The sequence below is a fragment of the Ictalurus punctatus genome, chromosome 25, assembly GCF_001660625.3.
Source record: "Ictalurus punctatus breed USDA103 chromosome 25, Coco_2.0, whole genome shotgun sequence".
Lineage (NCBI taxonomy): Eukaryota > Metazoa > Chordata > Actinopteri > Siluriformes > Ictaluridae > Ictalurus > Ictalurus punctatus.
The window spans coordinates 13060789-13086809 of record NC_030440.2 but is presented as its reverse complement, the minus strand read 5'-3'; the positions used below and the strand labels follow the sequence as shown (position 1 = coordinate 13086809).

At 37.9% G+C, this 26021-nt stretch overlaps 2 protein-coding genes across 5 annotated transcripts in view; both read right to left on the bottom strand.

Moving 5' to 3' along the window:
- The window catches only part of col12a1b (collagen, type XII, alpha 1b), an 83646-nt gene extending 62965 nt beyond the window's left edge, over window positions 1-20681 (bottom strand). For 3 of the 4 annotated variants that reach the window (XM_017455698.3, XM_017455696.3, XM_017455697.3), the window contains exons 1-13: window positions 20472-20680; window positions 18620-18736; window positions 14263-14379; window positions 13704-13847; window positions 13558-13614; window positions 12390-12653; window positions 10380-10544; window positions 9659-9832; window positions 8979-9269; window positions 8110-8712; window positions 6825-7103; window positions 5978-6253; window positions 4751-5017 (exon numbers count right to left, since the gene is read on the bottom strand). In XM_017455698.3, coding sequence (XP_017311187.1) covers window positions 4751-5017; window positions 5978-6253; window positions 6825-7103; window positions 8110-8712; window positions 8979-9269; window positions 9659-9832; window positions 10380-10544; window positions 12390-12653; window positions 13558-13614; window positions 13704-13847; window positions 14263-14379; window positions 18620-18698 — 2716 coding nt within the window. In that variant the 5' untranslated portion in view covers window positions 18699-18736; window positions 20472-20680. Of the gene's footprint in view, window positions 1-4750; window positions 5018-5977; window positions 6254-6824; window positions 7104-8109; window positions 8713-8978; window positions 9270-9658; window positions 9833-10379; window positions 10545-12389; window positions 12654-13557; window positions 13615-13703; window positions 13848-14262; window positions 14380-18619; window positions 18737-20471 lie in introns of all 4 variants that reach the window. The other variant, XM_053675552.1, reaches the window with a different exon arrangement.
- Window positions 20682-25344: 4663 nt separating this feature from the next.
- The window catches only part of LOC108257747 (cytochrome c oxidase subunit 7A2, mitochondrial), a 5600-nt gene continuing 4923 nt past the window's right edge, over window positions 25345-26021 (bottom strand). Inside the window, exon 4 of the mRNA XM_017455739.2 lies at window positions 25345-25540. Within this exon, the coding sequence (XP_017311228.1) occupies window positions 25482-25540 (59 nt within the window). The 3' untranslated portion in view covers window positions 25345-25481. The remainder of the gene's footprint in view (window positions 25541-26021) is intronic.

Here is a 26021-nt window from a genome sequence, read left to right as displayed (position 1 = left end):
GCTTATAACATAATCCCGTTTGAAGTTAGAGATTTCCACAAAGGCACACAGGCTTCCATAGAACTACATTCAGTCCTGACAAAAGATCCTTGATGACCAACTTTGTGTTTGTAATAAATGTCATGGAAAAGCTAAGTTGTGTTAAAGTAATCCCCCTAACTGACCTTCAGAGTGGGTAAGCGCTGAAAAGGCATGCATTATTGAATTTAATAACATCCCTGGGGTCAGGGGCCTTAGAGCGAGGCCAGAACCAAACACATTAGGCATTTTTCCAAAAGTCAGCGAAGGAAGGGTCATCCTCGGTTGACAGTTCCCAGGTGTTACACCTTGTCAGAAAACTGCAAATAAAAAACCTTGCTTTTGGCCCTCTCCACACCAGCTGATTTCCACATCTATTCTTTTTCCATGTCTCTTATTTTTTACCCTCATCCAATTCCATTTTGCTGCTTCAAACTCTGCATCCCATGTCCGTGGGAATTCCCTTTTGAATCAACCTCATCTCCCTTATGGTTTGAAACATTTAACGTGCAACACAATGTATAAAGTGTTAACTGATCTCGCTTAATTTGATCTGAGTCTTTTGCTATGAAATTAGGAGATTCCTCCTAAAATCAAACATGCCCTACTGTATGTCGAGCATTGCGACTTCCACTATCCCAAGAGTAGGCTGTTTACATAGAATATTCTTTGGCTGTAGCGTTATTCAAAGAAGCATGTTGCCATGGAACTACATTCAGCACTGACAAAAGATCCTTGAAGGCCAAGACCAACTTTGTGTCTGTAATAAATGTCATAGAAAAGTTATGTTGTCCTTGGAATCCTCCTGGGGTAATCCCCAAACTGACCTCTCAGAACAACTCCCCATATGACAGAAACTGAATCCCTGGAGTCTTCTTTGTGAAATGATGTACTACAATAGATATCTATATTGTGATTTTGTATGGTTAGGTTACATATTCTTAGAAGCTCTGTGAGATTCTTTGACATTATGGATGGTTATTAGCTCTAAAAGGATCCACAATGTTACTTTTTGTTACTTTTAAAAACAATGTTTGAGGGTTTTAATAATTACTGATCCCCTGGGCTTTTCACAAATAACTCAGAATGGTGAGCAGCAGTTCAGTGAGCAGCAGTTCTGTGGGTAGACAGGTCTTGTTGAAGAGAGAGGTCAGGGGAAAGTTGCCTTAGTGTACAAGAAGGCCACGGTAAGTCATATAAGCACACTTAACAACCGTGGTGAGCAAAAAAGCAAACCAGAAAGTATAACGCATTGAACATTAGTTAGATGGGCTACAACAATAGAAGACTACATAGACTTCCACTCATGTCAACAGGAATCTGAGGCTACAGTGGGCACAGAGATAGATAGAAAAAAGACCAGGTATATAGATTTTTATTTAGTATATTTCCTCAACGTCCCTTACAATTAATTCGACCTTTATTATGCAGTTTTTTTTTCTTTTTTAAATTTTAAAGCAATCCTAAACTTACTTCATGAACATCTTAGTCGGCTTAGTGCATTTTAGCTGTGATTTCCCCAAATTTATCAAAGTAAAGCTATAGTTTCTGTCCACCACAAAGAAAAAATATCCCATAGGGCAGGTAGTAAAGAGATACAGCACAAATAAATCCCAAGATTTGGCAGCCTCTCAACAGACCCTTGTAGCCTACAAATGCCCCATGTGGCCTGCTGCTGTCGACAAGCCTGTTCACACCCCACCAGTGAGCTCCATACCCCATCAAAGGTCAAAATCCTCCTACTATTATCAAAAAAACTCAGGAGTCCTGGAATATGTCAGAGCCTCTGTTTCTTTCCCCACATCTGGAAGTTAGGTATTAAAATGTCTTTAAAAAATTGCAATTCTTGGATAGAGGAAAGTACTAAAGGTCAAAGCATCGCTAAAACAGCCATTATTTTCTAATTAGCAATGGAGTCCTGGAATATGTCGTTCGTTTCTTTCACCACTTTTGGAAGTTAAGCCGAGAGGAATCTGAACAAAGTTCATTTCGCCTTGTCCTTTCACTGCCTTTCAGAAGTTTCCTGCTTACTGGATTGAGCAACTATCTGTGAAATCACAACTCTTGGATGGAGGAAGGTAACAAAGGTGCTATTAAAAGTGCTACTAAACTCACATTGTTTTCAAATCTTATAGGGATTCCCAGAATATTTCACCACCTCCACTTTTTTATCTGCATCTAGAAGTTAGGCATGAAGATGACAAGATGAGCACAAGTTTTAGAGGGAGGAAGGGACCAAAGCTCAATGCACTCCAAAAAACTCATTGTTCTCTAAGTAGCTATGAAGTACTATAGATCTTCGATGTCTGGAAGTTGGCCATAATAATATCTTTTGAAGCTTTTCAGTTCCCATGCACTACATTCGTGTTTATTGGATTGGACAATCTATGAAACCACAGCTCTTGGATGGAACAAGTCACAGGATGTTTAAAGTCCAACTTAACTTTCCATTGCTTTACAAATATCAGGGAAGTTCAGGAGTATTTTAGACCCTCTGTTTTCTTTCTTCATTACCAGAAGTCAGGTGTGAAAATATCACTATATCAGTAAACTCTTGTCTCTTGGTTATAGTATTGCTAAACATTCCTAATTGTCTGGAGTGCTGGAAACGGTTGGTGACACTGTTTTTTTTCTCCACATTTGGAAATTAGGCATGCAAACATCTTAAAAACAGCAAATACTGTTCCTATGTCCCTTCTACTGCATTTCTGGTCCAGCAAATTCGTGTTTATTGGATTGTGCAAGCTATCTATGAGATCAGAGCTCTTGGATGCAGGAAGGTACAGGATGTCTCACTTAAACATCCATTATTACCCAGATAGCTAGGAAATGCTTGACTATGTTGGAGCCTTCATTTCTTTCTTCAATGCTAGACGTTAGGCATGAAACCATCTCTAAAACAAAGTTTTACTTGATCTTAATTCCAACAGCTGCATGCTAAGTAGATTATGTAAGTAGCTGTGAAATCACAGCTCAGTAAGTTCAGCATTGAAACTTTCTGTTTTTGTCAGTGGATGGACAGAAGAAGTAGCATCACAATAAATCATAATCAAAGGGCTTTGGTTGCTGACTTGGTCAAATCCGTTCCATATGGCTCAAGGAACCAAAGGCAGGAAGAAACTCAGACTGTCCAATTACATCAGAAATGGACCTGTCAGCCAAAGCTTGAGGATGGATCTGCTGCATTCCAGGCAAGTCCACACAAGGTCCGACACAGAAGGAGAAAGTGACTCATAACCATAACCCATCCCCCTAGCTACCACTACTATCACCGCACACACAATTCTCTCTTAACCCCACCAAATTCCAGCTCCACCCAAGCTAGAGTTCAGTCATGGGTGCTGCACAAGCAAAGGTAATAATTTCTTGGTATTGGATGTCATTCTACTTTCAATCAGCCTCCCAATGTTCTAACTAACCCTGAATGGAAAGGGCAGTTGGTTACTAGATATATTGACCATCATTGGCCGAAGAAGGCATTCACATACATAAAAGCAAATGTGTTATACTATAAGACTTTCTGTGTGTGGTTTATACGTTCATGTGGATTACTGAACTGGAGGCTATTGCTCATGAGGAATTTCACTGCCAGAATCTGGTGTTTGGCTATGCATCTCGTTTGCAGCAGGCCCTATTCACAGCAAAAGGGTGCTCTACTAAGTACTAAAGATTCTTGCCATGAAGGGGTTGAATTATTTTGAAACTGGAGAAATCGTTATAAGTTGTATTTTCAGTTGAATTTGGGGAAAGCATTTGTTATGTTGAACTATTTCAATTGCTTTTGTTTGATTTGTTCATTGCAAACAGCTGAAAGTCTGTACATTTTGACAATAACCCCGAATTGCAGTGGGGGTTGAAAAAGTTTGATTGCAACTGTATATTACATATATCTTACATTATTACATACATATATTACATAAGTGATTTTTAAAATTCATGAATATGTAGTTTTAAGAAAAAGTGGTAAGGTGTTCCTGTTATCTGTGAGACCATTTAACAGTCATGAAAATGTATAAGCAGACCCAATCCAATTTTAAATTAATATGAATTAGTTGACATGCAAAATCTGGCTGCAGATCCTTAACTGTATTTTGCACAGAATGTGAGAAAGAGAAACAGGAAAAAATTTCATCTCAATGCCTTGGTTCACTGATTCCCAAGAAGATGTTTGCTCTTGGATATTATATTGAGCAGATCTAGGAGATAAATTCTTGTGACCGCCACACACCCATCTCCAAAGGACAATTATTTGACCTCAATGACACCTCTAAATGGCTGTTCTCAACCTAGTCTCAGCTCACATAAGGGCAGGGCCTTGAAATTGACCTGAGCCCATTGAAGCCTGACTAATAAGCAGCACTTATTTTTAATGAAGAAAAAAAGCTAATTATATAATAAGCAGCACCCAGTCTATTTTGAAGGTAAGTGGCCCAAACTAAAGTCACTGGGATGGACATACTGGACTGGTTCACCTCATGTTAACTATACCGTGTGAAATGTGATGCAGATTGCATGACGTTGACTTGCACATTGGAATCAATATGTGCTGATGACTGTATTCCAAGAGTAAACAGGTTAAACTGCTAGCAGCTAGTTTACACACTTACACACTATGTAGAAAGGCTTATGGACCCTACTGTATGTTGATTGCATATGATGTGTTATATTAGCTAACCCCTGACTTACACAAACAAAAAGCACACACTCAAGGATATCAAGATTATCTACTCACCATCAAGAGTGGTGCCAGTGCCTTCCAGGGGCTGGCCAAGGCCAGAGGAGTAGCGAGCTTGGACAGAAATCTGATACTCGGTGCCAGACTGCAGGTTTTTGAGCACAGTGGACGTTCTCTTCACTGACAATTCTTTTGTCTCTCCACCCTCGGTTGGCTGATAAGACACTACGTACTGCTGCACCTGACCCGGCGCTGGCTCCCACTCCAATTGTAATGACGATATTCCCTCATCAAAAACCCGTAGGTTTCGTGGAGGGCCTAGCTCTATTGGAGCACAAGGAGAGCAAGTGGTTAGGGACAAAGGCCAGGCTGGGGCATCTACAAAGGTAGCATTAACAGATATTACATTTCTAATCAGATATTAGGTTTTCAACCCCAAAAACTTCATATAACTATTGTGAATCCTGTAATTTGTCAAGCTAAAGACTAGTAAATAAATAAATAAATAAATAAATAAATTGGATAGTGTATGTCTTTACTGGGTAGAAAATGATTTTAGCTGTATCATTACATAAAATGCCTTCCCAAATGCCTCCCTAAATCTGTTTTTGTTTTTGTTTTTTTACAGGCGTTTTCATGTAAAAATAACGCAGTAAAGAAAACATTTATATCCCATACACAGCATGGAGAAAATCTACGCATTACAAAATGTGAGTTGGAGTAAATCTCATTGCATAAGATTTGCCTTCTGCCATAACAGACACTGAAAATATCACAGCTGCATTACTCAGAGCAGCCAGATAGGAGCAGCTGGAACATGCAAAGGCGCTAACCACATTGAGCAATGATAACAAGTGTCTGGAATTCCACTGCTTTGGCAAATGGAAATCATTTTGTTTATTTCCATCAGCCTCCCCAATAGATGGTTAGCATGCAGGCTCATCTCCTGGGTAACGCTCCATCACCTATAACCTCTCACATAGCAAACAGAAAAGTGTGTGTGTGTGTATGTGTGTGTGAGTGTGTGTGTGAGTGTGTGTGTGTGTGTGTGTGTGTGTGTGTGTGTGTGTGTGTGTGTGTGTGTGTATTGAGCCTCACTGTGCAAATTTCCACAGGGAAAGTCCTGTTGCCTGATATTAGCACTTTCCACTCTGAAAGCTTAATAACACGTGTGGAGTTGGAATTTTCTAAATAGCAGGATGTCAAACACTCTAAAAACAAACTGAGTGGAGGGAAAATATGCATCATAAACATCCCATATGCCTCTTCATTATTGCAACTCACCCTCTTTAGTTGTGCCATCGATTTGCCTTTGTGCACCAGTCCCCGATGAGTACTCGGCTGCCACGCTCACTCTATAAGTGGTGAGTGAGAGGAGCTGTTGGAGGACGATATTGGTCTCAGGGCCCTGTGTAAAGGCCTCCATTGTGGCACTGTCACCTCTGACTGGAACATAGGTCAACCTGTATCTCACCACGGCTCCTGGAGCCGGTGCCCATGACACACGGAAACTGTTGGTGGTCTCCTCAGAAACACGGAGGTTACGTACAGTTCCTTGATCTGCAGGGAAAAGGGGGTCTTTATAAGTCATCAATCATTCACAAACGATCATTCTTCCACTTTTCCACATTGTAAGTCCAAAAACTCAATGTGTTTTTATTGAGTAATGCTTTGCAGGCAATAACACATGGTGTGTTGTAACTATGTGTATTGAAGTGGACATGAGTTAGCACTGGAATTTATATATTACCATGGCATTATGATTGATGGCATTACGATTAAAAAAAAATTAAAATCAACATTAAAAAATGTGTAAAGAAGACATTCAAATAGGTTTTAGTTTCTTGCACAGATTTCACAAATGGCTAAAACCGTGTTTGAACAGTTTTGAACAGTGGATCCTTTAATTATTAGCATTATTTTGGAATTAGATGATATAATAGACTTTTAAATTAGATTTTGGCAAATGTTTGGTGGTGGAAATTATTCTAGAATATATGAATGACATATTAATAATAGCAAAATTAACTGGTTTTAAGGTAGTATGTTGCTACTATCTATTGTAAAGATACCATTTCAAAAATTCTGTGTCCCTTGTCAAAGTAAAGACAAGTAAAAGAAATGAACTGACCTTCCAGTGTAGTCTCAAAATCAGTGAGAGGCAAACTGTCTCCTTTCTCATATTGTGCGATGACGTTGACATTATACTTGGTGAGGGGTGTGAGGTGGACCAGCAAAGCAGTGGTGGTGTCTCCTGGTACTGAGACGGAGACATAATCTGCATCAGGATCTTCAGCAGGTTTGTACTGGACTAGGTAGAACTCGACATCTGTAGCATCGCTAGTCCACGTGGCTCGGAAACTTCTGGAACTTATTTCGGAAAAGCTCAGGGATTTAGGCGATACCAAACCTGCAACATGATCACAATTCATAAGATGAAAGCTCATTCAGTTCTTCATGTCCTTCATTCTAATCTAACCTTCACTCAACACATTCTGTTATTATCGAATATATATAACAAATATAGAACATTATGCCAAAAGTTTACAATATACTGGCATGTGCAAATACATTTGGGGCTTGCAGTGCAGACATCATGGATAAGATTTTTCAACAATAAACTACAACCACTTGTCTTTACATATGTGAGCCACATGTTCATCAGATCAAGAACAATAAAAAAAAAAGTAAATGAGGCTTATTTTGAAATACTTATTATAATTGTAAGCATGTGAGTAATTTATTCCTGCTGCTGTTAATTTGAGTTCAAAATTACATTACAGGGATCATTTCAGTGGTCAGGTCACATACATATATGTTAGTATTGGTCAGCAAAATATAACTGACATCATAGGATTGTAAAATGAAAATGCTTAATAATAATAACCTGTTGATTATTCCTATCAATCATACAACAAATGAAATGAAAAAAAAAACGATTGTTATTGGAATAAATAAAGTAAAGATGCTAAATAAATGTTTATCAAAATATAATAATTGTTGGGTTTAAAGATCATGGTGGAACATTCAGAGTTCACAGATATACTTCCACTAGCTGAAATCACCCCTGTGCGTCAATGCATAGTTTTTTTAGATTGATAGTATTGTTAGTCTGTGACCTAGTGAACCAGTATCAAAATTAATTTATTGGTAGAGACTTCAAAGCACTTCTGTAAGTCGATCTGGTTAAGGGTATCTGCCAAATGTCATAAATGTAAATGTATATAAGCCAGATAACATCTTTGATGGGGTCCTCAAGGATCCTTTTGTAAGGATGTCATGGAGTACTTCTACACTCACCACACTAAAATCACCACACGAGTCTAAAATATCCCTTCAGGGTTTCTCTACAGATCTCCATTATTACATTATCAAATAAACATTGTGAAGTAAAAAGCTTTATAAAGACTACTCACTTCTTTGCTTGATCTTCAGAAGTTCCTGCTCAATGCGCAAGCAAACGGACTGGGTCAGTTCTTTGGAGATCCTTTGGAAGGCGTCGAAATCCTCCACAGTGTACACATGGGTTTCAGCAGGAGAATTCGCAATGGCTTCCAGCTCCGACCTAACAGCATCTTTCACCCCGACGGCAAAGATCTCCACATCACTGTTCCTCAGCCTCGTTGCTGGATCTTTAAAGGCATCCGAGGACTTGCCGTCGGTGATGAGGATTGTCATGCGAGGTACGTTGGCGCGAGCTCCTCGATTTGAAACAAAGATCTTCTCCCTCACGTAGGTCATGGCTTTGCCAGTGTTGGTGGAACCTCCTCTGTATGGAAAGCTTTTCACCGCTTTAATCACCGCATCCAGATTGTGGTGTGTGTTCAGGTAAAACTCAGTGTGTGGATCCCTGCTGTACTGCACAAGACTGATCTGGACCTTGTGTGGACCGATGTCAAAGGACTTGACCAGGTATTCCAGAAAAGCTCTCACTTTTGCAAAGTTGGCCAGCCCTATACTGTACGAGCCATCAACCAGAAGGACAACATCAGCCTGAACATCCACTCCAAGGGAACATTCTAGAAGGAAAATTTTCAGTTTAGTGGATTAAGAGCATTTTAGTTGGAACACCTTGACCAATACCCTGTATATCTTGTTTTCATTTCAACTGTTAGCAATATAAACAATATTGATGGAGCCTAAGCCTCAGAAGCCCTTTTGATGGATACAAAAACATGCCATTAAAATTTTTATTTAGTAAAAAATTCAGGATGGTTCATTCGGACTCAAACAGAACAGTAGTTAGCTAATGGTAAATTGATTATAACTGCATATTCCTATTTACCCAATGATATTTTGAGAGGTTCGGTCTTCTGCATGGCAGTGACTGGCTCACTGGGTGTTAGTCCTTTCAGGGCAAATAAGCTGATTTCATACTCAGTGTCTGGAGAAAGGTCCCTCACGTTCACACTGGTCTGAGTGGGACCGACATAAAGCTCCTGCCGCTTGCTTCCCACTATCATAGGCACCAGCTGTATCTTATAGCCGGTTACTTCACCCAGAGAGGCATCCCATGTCATCCTCATTGATTTCGATGCCACCTCCTTGACGTGCAGGTTCGAGGCAGGTTCGACCACTACAACAAGATGCAAGGATCCATTCAGCAGTCTTTAAATAATGGGTATGCATTAAGCTACATATTATAAAAGGCCTTTAGAGAAGAAGCATGAAATGTTTAGCCAGAACACACTTCACCATACGATGGTAGGGAAACCATTTGTAATGCTAATGTTTTGTAGATCACTTCCTCCCAAAAAAGGCAATGTTTTCAATGGTTGGTGTAACAAAAAAAGACAGACTTGAGATGCTTACCGTAGCTTATTGTGTAATTCTAAGCACTGAATTTGGGCCAGTGTAAGTGGACATGTATATACCCCGATATACTATACAGAATATTAAAATATATGGTAGCATGTTGTGACCGTATTCATTTGTTTACATGCTCTTTTGTTTGCTGTTTTTTACCTTCCTCGCCACTGGCCAAAGAGCTCAACTGGTCCTCAACTCCAGCACACACATGTGCAATGATGTCCTTCTCCACTGTCTTGATCAGTTCAAAGCTAGAGATGGGATACACGTGAGTGCTGTATGGCGTGGATGCCATTTGTTTCAGCTCTTCTTCATCTGCCTCATTGATGCCTGATTTGCAGAGAAAAGAGAAATAAGTATACATGTTAAAATATATAGAACTGCAATCTTACCAAAGACTAACTCATTTCTGCTTAAGTCGACACCTGCAACTCCAAAATGTCTCTTAAACTTGATAGCTACATGTAAAAACAATCAAACGCGTCTGATACCCGTTCTTTAAGAATTCCTCACACTATACACTATAAACATGTGAAAAGTAGGAGCCGCTTATTGTGTCCCCACTTTTAAAGCAATCCAGCTGAATTAACAGTGAGCTTTTGAAATAAGGACTTGGAGGTCAGGTCAGTGGAAAACATTTAAAAGCAGCTTATTTTTCTTCCACAAGTAGGAAACTATGATAGTGCCAAAGACAGCGTCTGCAAAACTCATCTGATTAGACTCTGAATCCTTGAGGGATTTTTTTCCATCGTTCACTGCAGGATGATTGAAGTATGAGTATGGAAAGGGTAGAAATCCCTCGGCCCCACCTCTGAAACCTTATACCATAAAAATAAAGCATTTCATGTTTGAGAGACAGCATCAGACTCCCACATACCCAGGGTGAAGATCTCAACGCCATTGTTTCTCAGTTTTTTAGCATAGTCCTCAACTGAGTCTCGCGACTGTCCACCTGTGATGACCACAGCAACTCTGGGGAATCCTTTTCTGGCTCCGGCAGTTTCCGTGAAAATATTTTTCAGCACATGGTCCAAGGCTTCACCTGCACAATGCCAGCAAATAAAATAATATTAAGCATTCACCTTGGAAGAACTTCTCTTTGAAATGCACCTCGCTATTCACTTCCATGTCATTATTAATGAACTATCAGAAAAAAGAATTAAAATTGTGGTTGCAGGCATGTTGCTGCTTTGCTAGTGGATTTTGGCATAGAGTGCCTGAGGGTTTAGCTGGGAGACCTCTGACGTCCATATAAACAGCACAGTGCTGATTTACTTTTGCACTACACATCCTGTACGTGTATAAACATATGTGGGTCTGTGAGTGTGTGTATGTGTGTGTGTGTGTGTGTGTGTGTGTGTGTGTGTGTGTGTGTGTGTGTGTGTGTGTGTGTGTATTTCTAAAATGTGTGATCTGACCAAATCTGGTCAAATTAAGCCTTGTGACATTAACCCTTTTAGACATAATTAGGTTTTGAATGTGTTAGTTTTTGTTTATGATACAAGCAGTTGTACAGACCCTTAGCCTAGTCTCTATAATTGTCTCTATCCATAGACTTATTACCACTGTGCCAGCTGTATGCACTTTAAGATGTTCTGTATTACAGCCCTTTTCAAAATACTACAGTCAAATGTATATAAGGACTTAGAACATATGTTTAAAAAGTGTTGTTGTTTTTTTTAATAGAACCTAAGACACTGTATGAGATCTACCAGAGCTAAAGATGAGAATTGGTCTGTATACAAAAGACGAAAGCAACCAATGCACAAACTACGATTTTTCCTACAGTTTTACAATAGCAAGTCTAAATCCACAAGTTTTGGCTGAAGGTTTTCATTTCAAACAATTAGAAACTTAACATATACATCTCAACAGCTGGACTCAGGTGTGGCTCTGACTTGGTTGGAATGAAGATATGATAGGATATCGGAATCTAGGGGTGTAACACAAGTATATAATGTGTCAATAATCTGTTTAGTGCTCCAAATATTCATATCTATATTTGGATTTAAATGCAAAGTTGTTGTGGCCTAAATCTTTTTTTTTATGAAACTTATGCCCACAGAAACACTGGAGAATACACAAAGCTTCTGTAGAAATGCCAGCACTGTCAGCATGTTGTGTGTTGATTTCATAATTGGCCTCAATTGTACATGGGATTGTTCTTTTTAATTCCACTCACTCATTTTTATTGTACCCACCAATGATATTTTCAAATGAATTTAGTTGGTTCTGTTTCTCAAAACAGTCCTTTATGCTCAATCCTTTATGCCTACATCACTCAATCCAAGATTTTTTACATCTTTTGGATTCCCAGTGTCCATTCTTGCTAGAATAACTTAATCGCACTTGATTATTGTACATCCCTGCCCTGGGCTGAAGACAACTGGGAACTCAGGCATCAATCTTAATTTATAAAATAGAAAAAAAAGAAGGAGGAGGAAGAAAAGGAGGACATTTTGTTTAGAACTGTTGAAAACATGATAAGCCCTCTTGGATGAATAGTGAAACATATGTTTAAACAAAAAGTCCAGTTGTTCTGTATTACTACTACTAGATCTACAGTTTAGTGAGAAATTACCTTTTGATTAATTTTTGAGATATTATCATTTGATAAAGATTATATATATATATATATATATATATATATATATATATATATATATATATATATATATATATATATATATATACAATTACAATAAGTTCTTAAATTCCAGGTAAGTTTATAAAACAGAGATCAACAACCAAAATACTACCTTTTATTTCTAGCTGACTGACTCAACCTTCACGTTCATGGACCTAGCAGCTATTCAGACTGTAACTGAAGCTCACATGCATAACTATGAGTATGTGTTGTGTTGTGTTATTTGTTTATCCTAAACACCTGTCATGATGTCTCCTCCTTTATAGGGCAGGTTGTTGATGGCGCGGAGCAGCTCAGGGCGTCTTAGATACTGGTTTAGAGTGAACTCAGTCCTTGCATCCGTGCTATACTGAACCACTGCCACTCTGCTCTTGTCCTCTCCAATGTCAAAAGCTCCGGCCATGGCTGACATGAAGCTGCGGACATGGTTAAAATTCTCGTGCCCCACAGTCCAGGAACCATCAACCAGGAAGACCAGATCAGCAACTGCACTGGCTGAGCATTCTGGTGAACAAAAAGGCAATGGAGCAGTTTATAGGATCAATGTAGATACTGTACAAACTCAGGCAGACTTGATAAATGTGACACAGTTTGTTTATGTTATTTGGGGAATTTGAGGCTAATAGAGGCCTGTGAATATTAGTTGAAACCCAATACTGATCTAATACTGGCTATATTTAACAATAACAATTGGAAAAGGTGTCTGAAAGGTGTCACTATAAAAGGTACCGCATTTGCCATTATTTACTTTCAGCTAATGATGAGCAAATAAAAGCATTTCAGGCCTACAATGCACCGATTGTGTGGCTACTACAGGAAGTCCATTACTTCCTTTGTTTGTATTTCAAGCCGTACAGCACTCAGATAACAAATGTGCGCATGTCACTTCCATGCAATGCAGTAATTAAGTAAAAGACTAATTATTCATGAACTTCACTGACTTCACTGCCAACTAATCCACCTAATAGCACCAGACATATGTAGAAGATCCCTCAGCATTTAATCAGTTTGCTTCTGAGCTACATTAAGCTGCCTGATCAGCTGGCGAGGAAGCTCCTTCACCCATGCTTAAAGCAGAAAAAGTCATTAGCGTTCTGCCGAAAGAGGAGGCGGAGGAGGCCACGAGGCTCTTGTAAAGTGAGCCGCTGTAAGCTTTCCACTTCTCTCAGCGTTTTTAGGGCCTTGTTTTAATCAGGTTGGGTATGAGGGGCCACGTACAGCTGCACAGAAATATGCACCCACTGACTCTTTCATGCTGGAGCAACAAGCTAAATGATGTCTGGACTCATAAAGTAAAACACAATGGGGCATTTATGAAAAAATATGAGCACACAGTGGAAAAAAAAAAAAACACCAAGGGATTGAGAGATAATGAATGAGTGAGAAACGGGGATTGAGGTTTACTTACTGATTGAATCTGAAACCTGTGGTCTTCTGGGACCTCCTTCAGACCCACTCGATTGAACTACAGGAAAAAAATTTAATTATTCCTCTAAAGTAATATAAAGAACCCAACCCAGTTAACCCAACACGGTTAAACAGCACATGTCTTACTTGTTATCTGTCCAGAGAGGGGTATACTCTCTTGTGATCCAGCATATGAAGATATTGTTACTTCATAATCTACATCAGTGGTTAAGTCTCTGATGGAGGTCTTTTTGGCAGAGGCAGGAAGTGTAAACTCTTTAACAGGCTCATCTACAGCGAGGAAAGCAGAACAAACAACATATAAAAGGTTGTGCTAATTGTAAACTTGGATGGCATGCCATTTCATTTGTATACTATAAACTAGTATTAATATACAAGCTTGCTTTCCTTTATGTTCTATTAGATGTTTTACTGTCCATCATACATTCCATATGTTGTTCTGATAGACATTTGGTAGACAATTAGGTGCAATACAGTCTGAGAGAAGATCTGAGGGTTAGGGTCTTGTTTAAGTGCCCAACATTAGCTTTCTAGCAGTCTTGGGACTTGAACACACAACCTTACAGTTACTAGCATAGAAATGTTTATCCCTGTTACCATTTATTTATTAATCTGCATTGCCTGAAATTCTAAGAGTTGTTCAAAAGGAAGCAAAATATAATGGGCCTTTAATAAGACTACCCACCTGTACCTGATGACACTTGTATTCTGAAGCCCTCTATTCTTGACCGGGGCAATTTCCATGTCATTTCTACTGTGTGCTCGTTTAAAATTTTAAATCTCAAATCCGACGGTGGCATCACTGCAAAGAGAAGAAGTAGATCAAGTGAATGCCAAAAGCGATTTCCTATTTAATGGTATAATTTAAAAGAACACATAGCAAGTGCACGGACGGGACCCCAACGATCAACACTTCATGTCTGAAGTTAGCACGTTCATTGTTGGGGAAGGAGGAGTGACGGCAGCACAAGAAAAAACAACAAGAACAACAAGAGATAACGCCATTTTAGATTAAAATGACATCTGTTTGAGCAGTCTGGCCGAAAGGCTGCAGACTACTCAAGCAAAAACACACAGCAAAAAAACAAGTGATCCACAGAGACCGTTAGAGTGCCAGATTTTTTTCACATGCGGTCGCAGCAGTCAGTCCAACACAGCTGGACTCACTGTGGTGAACTGCTGCAGAACTTTGTCCAAAAAAATTTATTTTGAATGTTGATTGTACAATGGAGCAATGTCATATCACAGTGCATATGTTAAAAAAACACACACATTTCATTCTACACTGCATACAGACTTGACTAGAATGACAATCCATTGCAAACCTCTTAAAAGAATACACAGTGTCAGTGGTGACGCTTGTGTACATTCTTTTCGACATTAGAGCAACTTAAATGAGGATGCACATGAGGTGATTTGCACAAAACTGAAATAGGACAAGTGAAACAAACAGAAACAAACAACAAAAAGAAACATCGGGTTGGTCACATTGGGCAGACTGATGTCACATCTGCCCAATGCACATGTACATGAAAAGTTGTATGCTACAACTTGAAACTTCCATGTACAAGACGAACTACACGGAGAGAATATATTGAGAAATATTTTAAAGTGATATCCTTGAATGTGTGATGTATGATGCAGGTGATCTCTATATGGTACATTTGGCAGTTGAAAAAGTGTGTGAGATGTGCGTATGTTAAGGATATCCCAATAAAATATTTTGTGAAGCAATAGCTCTGATCAGACAGTGACCAGAGCCAAAGCTTGACCAGGGTAGGGACGTTAAAAATAAGATCCACCAACCTGGTTGACCAATTCAACTTTGATGATGGCTTCCATTTCTGGTCCCATTTGGGTCCGACCCAATCCTAACTTTTTGCTGGTCATTAACACAGTCGCACTTCTCTATGGCACGTCATATGTACTGTCTAGCTTATTATTTTAGAATATTTAATATATGAATATATTTATAGACAGGTAACAAATTGAAGTACAAATCTGAATAAATGAGTGAAGAAACATGCAAAAGTGCCGAGGCTTTGATGCCGTTGAATTTGCTAGCATGGTTTAGGTCCAAATGTTCCTTTTGATAGAAGTGTCACTGCAAATCAATACTTCTGCAATCCAGTTCTTCTGACCTTTATCCTCTGATGAAACATTTCTATCCTGATGGGAGTGTTCTCTTCCAGGATGACTCCACCCCCATGCATAGCACAGGATGTAACTCATATTGTATGCGATGGCCTTCACAGTCCTCAGATTTCAAACCAATCGAACCACCTATGGGAGATTCTGGAGTGATGTTTTAGGCGGTGCTTTCCACCACCATGATCAAAACACCAACTGAGGCAAGAATGGTGTTCATCGCTTCAGTTCACTTCCATAGACTTATAGAATCTGTGTCAAGGCATATTGAAGCTGTTATGATGGCTTGTGGCAGCCCAACACTTTACTAAAACAATTAATGTTGGTTTTTCCTTTAATGTGTTGCCCATCGGTACGAAGTATATGTTATATAGGACTGTCGGAATATATACTGGACAATTTTAGCGTCTCATTCAGTTGTGCTTCTATGTGGTACTCACACTTTTTAGATTCTCTTACAAAACAATCACGTTCAGAATGACACTGAATTAGTAGGCATGTCTTTTTCATTACAATAAACCGAGTTCCAGTTTATTATATAGACCTAACATGTTTGTCCTTCAAGAAATACAGTTAGAGACTAACATATACTGTATCTCATCTTTTTCTATGCACAGGTCATTTCTCTTATCAGCATCGAACATGCAGCTATGTTTTTGCCCCTATATTAAGAGAGATTGTCATCAATAGGGCCTTCTCATTGATCATCTGACTCCTCCTCTAATCATTGCCATCATCTATAATAATAATTAAAAAAAAAAAAAAAAAAAGTTCTTTCTAGCATATGGAGCTTAACTGAATAAAAAATAAAGCACATTGCCACTGACATGCTGACATCAGACATTACTGTTTATTAACAGATACTTTTTCTGTTTACTTGAGAAACTCAAAAAGTGAAGACTATTTGAAAAAAAAAACATATTTGTTTTGGAAAAAACTTGTATTTTTGTCTTTTTGCTCCATAAAATCTGGAAATTTGGCCTCCGGATGGATGTCTAGTTGAAAGCAGTAAAAATGTTCCATTAGGTTTTCCACTGTAAACCAGTAACGGTGCACTTTGTACTTTTATGCTTTTGCAATGATGAAGTCCAGTCACTGATTTTCTGCCTTATGGATGACTTTGAAAGCATTTCACCACATGGATTACCTGCCCTGAGTTACACAGGCTTTTAGTGAGAATATGGCTTTCATCTGCAGGTTATGGAGATCCTTGTCTGGTATTTGTACAATTTGTATTTTTGTATTTTATAACCTAGATTTATTTAAGATGAATATAACATTGGGATGAACTAGACACACATGCTTGTCAGTCAAAGAAGGTTAATTTAGTTTTTTTTTTCCTTATCCTCAGCCATGTTCTTGGATCAGAATCCTGGAAGAACATTCATTTTACTGGCAGATCATGTTGATATGTTGGAATGTTGAGGACGAACGTCCAGGAACTTGACCCCGATCTAGCAATTATCACCCTCAATGTCAATAAAAGGGAACAACCTCATATGTATGAGTTGTATTTTTTTTTTTAAATGTAAGTCACATCATTATGTGGACTGATCTGGTTTGTCACATTCTTGTTTTTGTTTTGTTTTTTATCCATAGACCAATCTTGAGCATCCTAACTATTTAATTTCAAACTTTATACTAGCACTAAATCAGTTGTATTTCCACTTGGTAATGTTTGATTACAATTTAATTTAAAGCAATTTGTAACTGATATGCAGTCACATACACAGTCAAAAAGATGAACACAACCAGTGTAGAATTTTGTAAATTCCCCTCCCCCATCCCTCATCTGTATTGGATTATTCTAAATAAATACAGTCATGTGAACTCCATGTTACCTTCTTCTAGTTCACTAGTGTTCCCAGTAACATTAACATTATGGAAAGTAAAATAAAAACCACTTATTTATTTTAAATTAACAGCCTGTTTTAGCTTGCTTAACTAGAAAGGAAATGTAATTGAAAGCAGCCCCAGGTGTGTATAGCCCATTTCCTTGGATCAGATTAAGACCGATGTTAGCCCACAGAGTTACAACATGCAGACTTAATCTGCCGCTTAGAGCAATTACGCCTTGGGTCACTGCTTTAGTTCTAAGGTTTTCCTTTACTTTTGAGTAGGACTATGAAGCTCTTTTTATCAGAGCTTTGATAATAAAAAAAAACAACCGTGCTCAATTAAATTTAGATGGGTAAAATAAGGGAGCAATGGAAAAGAAGACAAATAGTCCACATGTCAAATGCATGCTCAGATGAAGTTTTTTTTTAAGGTAAATATATATATATATATATATATATATATATATATATATATATATATATATATATATATATAGATAGATAGATAGATAGATAGATAGATAGATAGATAGATAGATAGATATAGATATATATAGATATATGGCAAATATGACTGGTAAAAAAATACCTGAAATAAAAAAGTTTCATAGACAGTATTTCATATATCATAGATAGTATTTCATAGGTCATAGACAGTATTTCATAGGTCATAGACAGTATTTCATAGATCATAGACAGTAATGGCCGAGAGAGAAAAAGTGAGTGAGTGAATGGGTGAGTGTGTGTATGTGTGTGTGCGTGAGAGAGAGAGAGAGAGAGAGAGAGAGAGAGAGAGAGAGAGAGAGAGAGAGAGAGAGAGAGAGCGATATTATAGACATGTCAAAGACAGGAGAGAAACACAGATTAGAGCAAAAGAGAGATCATAGTCATCACAGAGAGAGGAGTGTTAGAGAAGAGAGGAAAAGAGAGCGCGATGAGCAGGTAGGCAGGAGAGACAGAGAGAGAGAGAGAGAGAGAGAGAGAGAGAGAGAGAGAATCAGAGGAGAGAGGAGAGAATCAGTTGAGAATACAGAGGAGAGAATCAGTTGTCTTTACCTTCACTCTGAGCCCTCACACATGACACTATTGCCACTGCCATGAAGGCAGACGCTGCCAAACACAGCCTTCTCTTCATTTTCACTCCGTGTCTGGCTCAGCAGAGCATGAATGGACCTAAGAAATGAGCCCAGTGTTACACTCTACATTCCACAATTCAAACTCACACACACTTTTTCCTACATAACCACATACAGTATTACAGATAGATTCATCTATCTGTCCCCCTCCAGGGTAACCCCCGCCTTGTGCCCCGAGTCCCCTGGAGTAGGCTCAGGCTCCACGTGACCCTGTTTAGGATAAGCGGTACAGTATTAAAGATAGATTCATCCATCCATTTTCTGTACCACTTATCCTACACAGGGTCGCGTGGAGCCTGAGCCTACTCCAGGGGACTCGGGGCACAAGGCGGGGGTTACCCTGGAAGGGGTGCTGACCCATCTAAGGGCACAACCGTACACACATTCACACAGTACGGACAATTTGGAAATGACGGTCAGCCTACAATGCTTGTCTTTGGACTGGGGGAGGAAACTGGAGTACCCAGAGGAAACCCCCGAAGCACAGGAAGAACAAACTCCGCAGACACATGGCAGAGGCAGGAATCGAACCCCCAACCGCAGAGGTGCGAAACAAACGTGCTAACCACTGGGGTGGATGGAGGAAAGACCTCCGTTTTGTACAACAATTCTTCAATTCTTCATATTATTTGAAATAAAATGATATCTACTAATCTTTATTTATGAGGTGCATTTTCATTTTGAGTCTTAATTATCAGGTCTTAAAAAAAATCAATTAACTAATTAAACCATTTAAAGTAAATAGCTATAATAAACTACAATGAAGTCACTACAATTCTGAAAAAAAATAATCAAAACTATGACCGACATCATAAAATCAAATGAAATACTGTATTTTAAAATCAAGGTAGTGCAAGGCTGTACGCCTAATATTCTCTCTTAAGTTCTGGAGTTAACCTATTACTTAAGGTGTGATATAAGCATGTAGTTGGATCAGTAAATTTCTTTCAAAAGATTTGTTTTACACATCAAAACTCTTGTGTGCCCTAAAAAAAAGTGTTAAACTTAAAAATTTGTGTAGTGTAGACATAAGACATAAGTTATAAGCTATAAGGCATTTTGTCTTCGCTTGGAACAGTATGTTTGCATTACAACATGTAATGGGAATTCCTTTTTATTATATCAAGGTGCAACTTCACCAAGTCTCCACAATAAGCCAGGCACACACAAAAAAAAACTGCCCGAAAATCATAGAGCTTTGATCACAGATACAGAGCGCCTCCTGCTGAACACGGCACCATCCCATTTATGCTCTTAAGCACACTTTAACTCTCATTAATCTTTAGTTGAGTAGGCAAAGTGCACACAGACTCTCAGAAATCAATACCCAATAATTAATCAATAAAAAAAGTCATTATTTTTTTAAGCTCTCTGAGCTCTCTGAGGCAATTCACAAATATAAGGTTCACAAATAAAAACAAATTGCACTTTCTTTTTCTATTTTATCGCAATTTTTTATTTTTTTACACAACAATGTAAAACTGTGACAAGGGAATTTCCCCAGTGTGGGGTCAATAAAGTTTATCTTATCTTATCTTATCTTATCTTATCTTATCTTATCTTATCTTAACAGCATAAATAAATGCAATATCAAGAATGAACTATGATTCTTTCTACTTAAAAAAAAAAAGAAAAGACTTCAGTTAGTAATTCACAGAGAGTTTTGTAATTTGGGGGCTTAATAAGATGTTCTTTTAAAATAATAATTATTATTATAATAATTATAATAATAATAATGATAAATGAGCATTAGTGCCATAATTTGAACTCACCGTTCAATTCCAGATAGTGTCCAAAAGAAAAGACTGATATATCACACAAACAGAAGAGGAAGAGAGTGGAGAGGTCTGGTGTCCCGTCTGTCCTGGTTTACTTTGGACTTGATTGCACACAGACAGCCGAAGTGATGGAGCCTGAGGAGGAGAGGGAGGAGAAGGAGGAGGAAGGTCCGCTCTCCAAATGGGGCCAGGTCTGTCCTCGGGCTTCTACTTAACAGGGGGGGCGGTGATATTGAGTGTGTAAAAAAAAAAAAAAAAAAAAAACTCTTACGGCACCATCCTCATCATGAGAGCTGCTGGGAGGAATTCACCCTGCTGGAAACTTCTGCACACTCCTTTGATGGGGATGGAGCTCATCCGTTAGAGGAGCTCAGGAATGAAGGCTGGGGTTTTACACACACATGCATACACATGCGCACACACACACTCACAAGAAAGTTCAAGTTACATTCAAAGACTCGCATAGATATTAAACAAGACTTAGTCATTCAAAAGAAAAAAGAAAAAAAAACACATTCCTTAACCTCTGTGTTCAGAGAATACGGAAGCCCTGACGTCATGGTAGTTTTTTTTTTTTTTTTTTTTAAAGTTAAGTTATTTGATAGATAGATAGATAGATAGATAGATAGATAGATAGATAGATAGATAGATAGATAGATAGATAGGTTGTGTGGTGCTAAATTGAAATAACTAGATACTATGGATATGCCAAAATAATAATTATTAAGTTATTAAGCTGAAATAAGTACATAATATCTGGAAATAAGCAATTATTACATAAAAATAATGAAATATCATGTCACATGATATTTGTGTCACATGATACATGAGTAACACATCAACATTTTTTTCAGACCTTGGTGTTCAGGGCTTATTTTAGGTGGTGTTGGTACATACCTTGTGGCAATTAACTAATAAATAAGTATCATTAAGCAAGCAAGTACACAAACAAATAGACAAATAAATAGAACCTTTATGATCATAAAGTTTATGACTTTATTTTACCAAGATAGGCTACCTATTTAAAACAATATTTTTGACTTCAGGTGCTTGTGGTAGATATGTAAACATTACTTTCTTTCAAAATCCCATATCAGTAGTCTATTTGGGAAAAAATACTGTAATTTCAGGTGTATAAATAGTCAGTTATATCTGGATCTGTTGTGCTTCTTGTCTTTACCGCTGGATATTGTGTAACGTTATCCTGGTTTATATTTATTTGTGGACGTCGCCCCCTAGCGGCCGTGCCGTGAACCACGCCTCAATGATTCGTTATTAAATAAAGTACGTATTAGATATGCGCTATAAAGCGTGTAGTTCATACTGTATTCCCTATCCTATAAAATACACTAATCTATGTAGTGTTAAAGCATTTGGAATTCAACTTTAGTGCGTTTTGAGCATTTTTTTTTTATTATTATTTAACTGTCATACAATAGCTAATTAGCAACACACTTAAAATGTCCAGTAATCACTTGGATTCACAAAATGGCCTCCATAGCGATCTTCGCACTTCTAGTGATAGTTGTTTTGTAATGTTCTGAAGCCCAAATAATCGTATATTCAACATTTAGTCACTAGAAGACATTTTTATACCCACTTACTCTTAAAAGTCTCTTAAAAATGTCACCTGTCTGTAGTTTGCTCTCATTTGGCATGAGAACAAGAGGGCAGGAGCATTTTCAACAACAAGAAATTACCCTGAGCAGCAAGTTATTTTACAAATGTAATATTCATATGATTGTGCAATAAAACAGATCATAGGTTTGGCATGTTATCTGTGACATATAACTAGATGTAAATGTGTTCAGTGTTTCTCTGGTCTTTGTCAGTCTTTAGATAAATGTGTTGATTTATGTATATATGTCACACCTGACTGCTAATTATCAGGCTAGTTCAATGGTTCTGCACTATAAAATGAGAAAATCCTCTTTGACACATTATCTATGTATACCATTCAAAACAACATGCTTTTCTGATGTTGTTGTGGTTGCTGCTGCTTTTTTTTAATGAACGCTACTCAGTGGAACTACTATTAGCCGAATTATTATTATTTTGTGATTTGTCCTAAACTCTTAAGTGCTTGTGTGTTTGTGAATGCAGGACTTTGTGGAGGAGGAAGTATCTTTTTATTAGTTTTATTATTTTTCAGCTTTGCATGGTATGCAGTTATTATAACAAACAGGTACTGTGATTGCCATTGGCCTAATGGGATTACTGCATGCTTGTTTCGAAATACAATTTACTAAGGTATAATAACAAGAACATCTCTTTAAATCGTGACTTAGTTTCTCATAATTGATCTACAGGCTAAAAGTAAGTAATAAAACTGAGAAAAGCCATAATAATAAAAATTCTCATTTATATGCCTCAAATGCTTTTCTTTTTTGCAAGTGACTTTTTTAAATAAGATTAACTAATAATTAATCTTAATAAGGAAATTTTCCCAAAGTGGCTCCAGAGTTATTCTGGTCTCAAGATATAATAAACTTTGCTATTTGTACTTCTGTGTAGTAATATTATTATGATGTATATTATGGTTACTTATAAATACATGTAAAATGGTCCATGTGGATATTATTGCTTAACATAATTGCTGCAGGCAGATTTGTCAGCACAAAGTTCTCATTCCGCCACATGATTGGATTCTGGTGGCTGGAGAGACCATTGTGACTTTGTATCATGGCTCATTGCCATGATGGAAGAAGCAGGTATGTGCCCATAAAGGGATAACAATACTCATTAAGTGTGTGTGCCAAGAATACATTCCCCACACCATTACACCAACATCACCAGCCTGAACTGTTAACTGGGTCCATGATTCACACTGTTGGCACAACCATCTGCCTGCTGCAGCAGAAATTGAGATTTATCAGACTGCATAAGGTTTTTTCAATCTTCAACAGTCCAGTTTCTCTTAGGCTGGACTCACTGTAGCCTCAGATTTCTGTTCTTGACAGACAGGAGTGAAACCCAAGCTCAGTGACCGTGACATGGTTATTGGTCATGGCCAGAATTATAAAGGAAAGTTTCCAACACCTTATGGAATACATGCCATAGAGTTGGCGGCTGTTCAGCAGTTGTTTCTCCTCAAAACTCAAGTGTTCAGGACAGCACAAAAACTTATTGTTCTTTTTCCTTTTCTCTTAGCTTCTGTGATCTACAGGCCGTGTTTGCAGTTCAGACATATAAGGACAAGAAACAACATCCTGGTTGTTGATACTTATTTACTACATTTCACAGAGAACTTGATATATGATCTGTTCTATCACTTTGACCCAGAACCACATTTTCTGTTTTGTACGTCAAGGGCAGTCCCACAACATAAAACATCATCAGATTTTGACACAAGTCTTAAAAGTAGACAAAGAGAACCCAGTTAAACAAATGAGACAAAAATATTATACTTGGCCATTTATTTATTGAGGAAAATGATCCAATATTACATAGTGGAGTTGGGTGTTTTCAATTAATGAGATGACAATCAGGTGTGAGTGAGCATCCTGTTTTATTTAAAGAACAGGGATCTATCAGAGTCTGATCTTGTTTGTGGAAGTGTATCATTTCATGAGCAAAGGAGATTTTTGAGGAGTTGTTGATGGTTAACGGGCTGGAAAAGGTTACAAAACCATCTCTATAGAGTTTGAACCAATCCACAGTCAGACAGATGGAGGAAATTCAAGACCATTGTTCCCCTCCCCAGGAGTGGTCGAGCAACAAAGTTCACACTAAGAGCAAGACATGTAATAGTCCACAAGGTTACAAAGGAACCCAGGGTAACTTCTAAGCAACTGAAGGCCTCTCTCACATTGGCTAATGTTAATATTCGGGAGTCCACCATCAGGAGAACACTGAACATCAGTGGTGTGTATGGCAGGGTTGCAAGGAGAAAGCCACTGCTCTCCAAAAAGAACACTTCTGCCCTTCTGTTCAAGAACTGAATCTCAAGAGAAAGTGGGTCATGAAGCAAGACAATGACCCTGAGCACACAAATTTTCAACGAAAATTGGTTAAAGAAGAATAAGGTTAATGTTTTGGAATGGCCAAGTCAAAGACCTGACCTTAATCCAATAGGATTGTTGTGGAAGGACTTGAAGCAAGCAGTTCATGTGAGGAAACCCACCAACATCCCAGAGTTGAAGATGTTCTGTACTGAGGAATGGAATTAAATTCCTCCAAGCCAATGTACAGGACTGGTCAATAGTTACCGGAAATGTTTAGTTGCAGTAATTGCTGCATAAGGGGATCACACCAGATACTGAAAGAAAAAATACACATACTTTTGCCACTCACAGATATGTAATATTGGATCATTTTCCTCAGTAAATAAATGGCTAAGTGTAATATTTTAGTCTCATTTGTTTAACTGGGTTCTCATCTTCTTTTAGGACTTGTGTGAAAAGCTGATGATGTTTCTGTATTTCTACATATTTATGCAGAGATACAGAAAATTCTAAGGGTTTCAAGCACCACCATATTCCTTTTTTACTTCAGATATAAGGAAAACTTTATAAAATTCAGCAAAGATATGTGAGTTCTTCTCATTAAGCGGTTATCCCAGACTGTATTCCCTTACTTCATTCTGGGCAGTTATGTGTACTGTTGGCCAGTATATAATAAAAACTTCATTGCAAGGGTTTGCAAGTTGTCAAGTGTCTTAAAGTTATTAAACAAATATATTTTTTATATTTTTGGCAATTTCTCTGCTGAAACTGGTAGCTGGAAAGCACTAAATTTCCTAGGAACTGAGAATGTAATACTGGGTTTACAAATAAGGTGGAGTGTTGTTTAAGCAAACAGAAGAAAATTATACAGTATGCTTTAATGATTATTAACAGAGTAGAAAGCACTTCAAAGAGAGGCAGAATTCATGGGAAGTAGATTTTATTGTCCAGAGCTACATACATGTAGATTGGTCCCATTATGAAAGTGAATAAATATACAGCATTTAAACTCCTTAAAACATGTACAAGGCCATTTTGGCAGAAATAATTCCAGGAGTTTTTATTCCTTTTTGTGAGGGAGCGATGCCTTGACCAGCTCATATATTACAAAGACGGTTCCTAGAAAACAAAACACAGTGTCAGACTACAAATAGTACAGCAAAATATAACATAAGATGTACCTTTATTGATCCCCCATTGAGGAAATTTAAAATATATATGTTTTCTGCCTTGCCTAAGAGACATGGTTATGTAATAAAACATCTATACTCCAGCTGTAACTACTGTCCTCTATAACTTCATTATAAAAAACAAAACTGTCAGAAAGACATGTCTTTGTACTCTATAGCAGGGGTTGGACAAACTAATCGATAATATGTTCACTAGTTTTTGATATGTTGATATGTGGAGATGTTGACTGGTCAGGGTGGTGGATGACAGAGACAGTAAAGACAGTAAAGTGTGTAGCTGCTAACTCAAGTGTGTTTTTGTTTTTTTTGTTTTTTAAATGTTCTTTGCTGTTGTTTAGCATTTAATAACGCTAATGAAGCAGGCTACATAGTGATAAATCCTGAATCATGTGCTCTAATCAAATAGATGA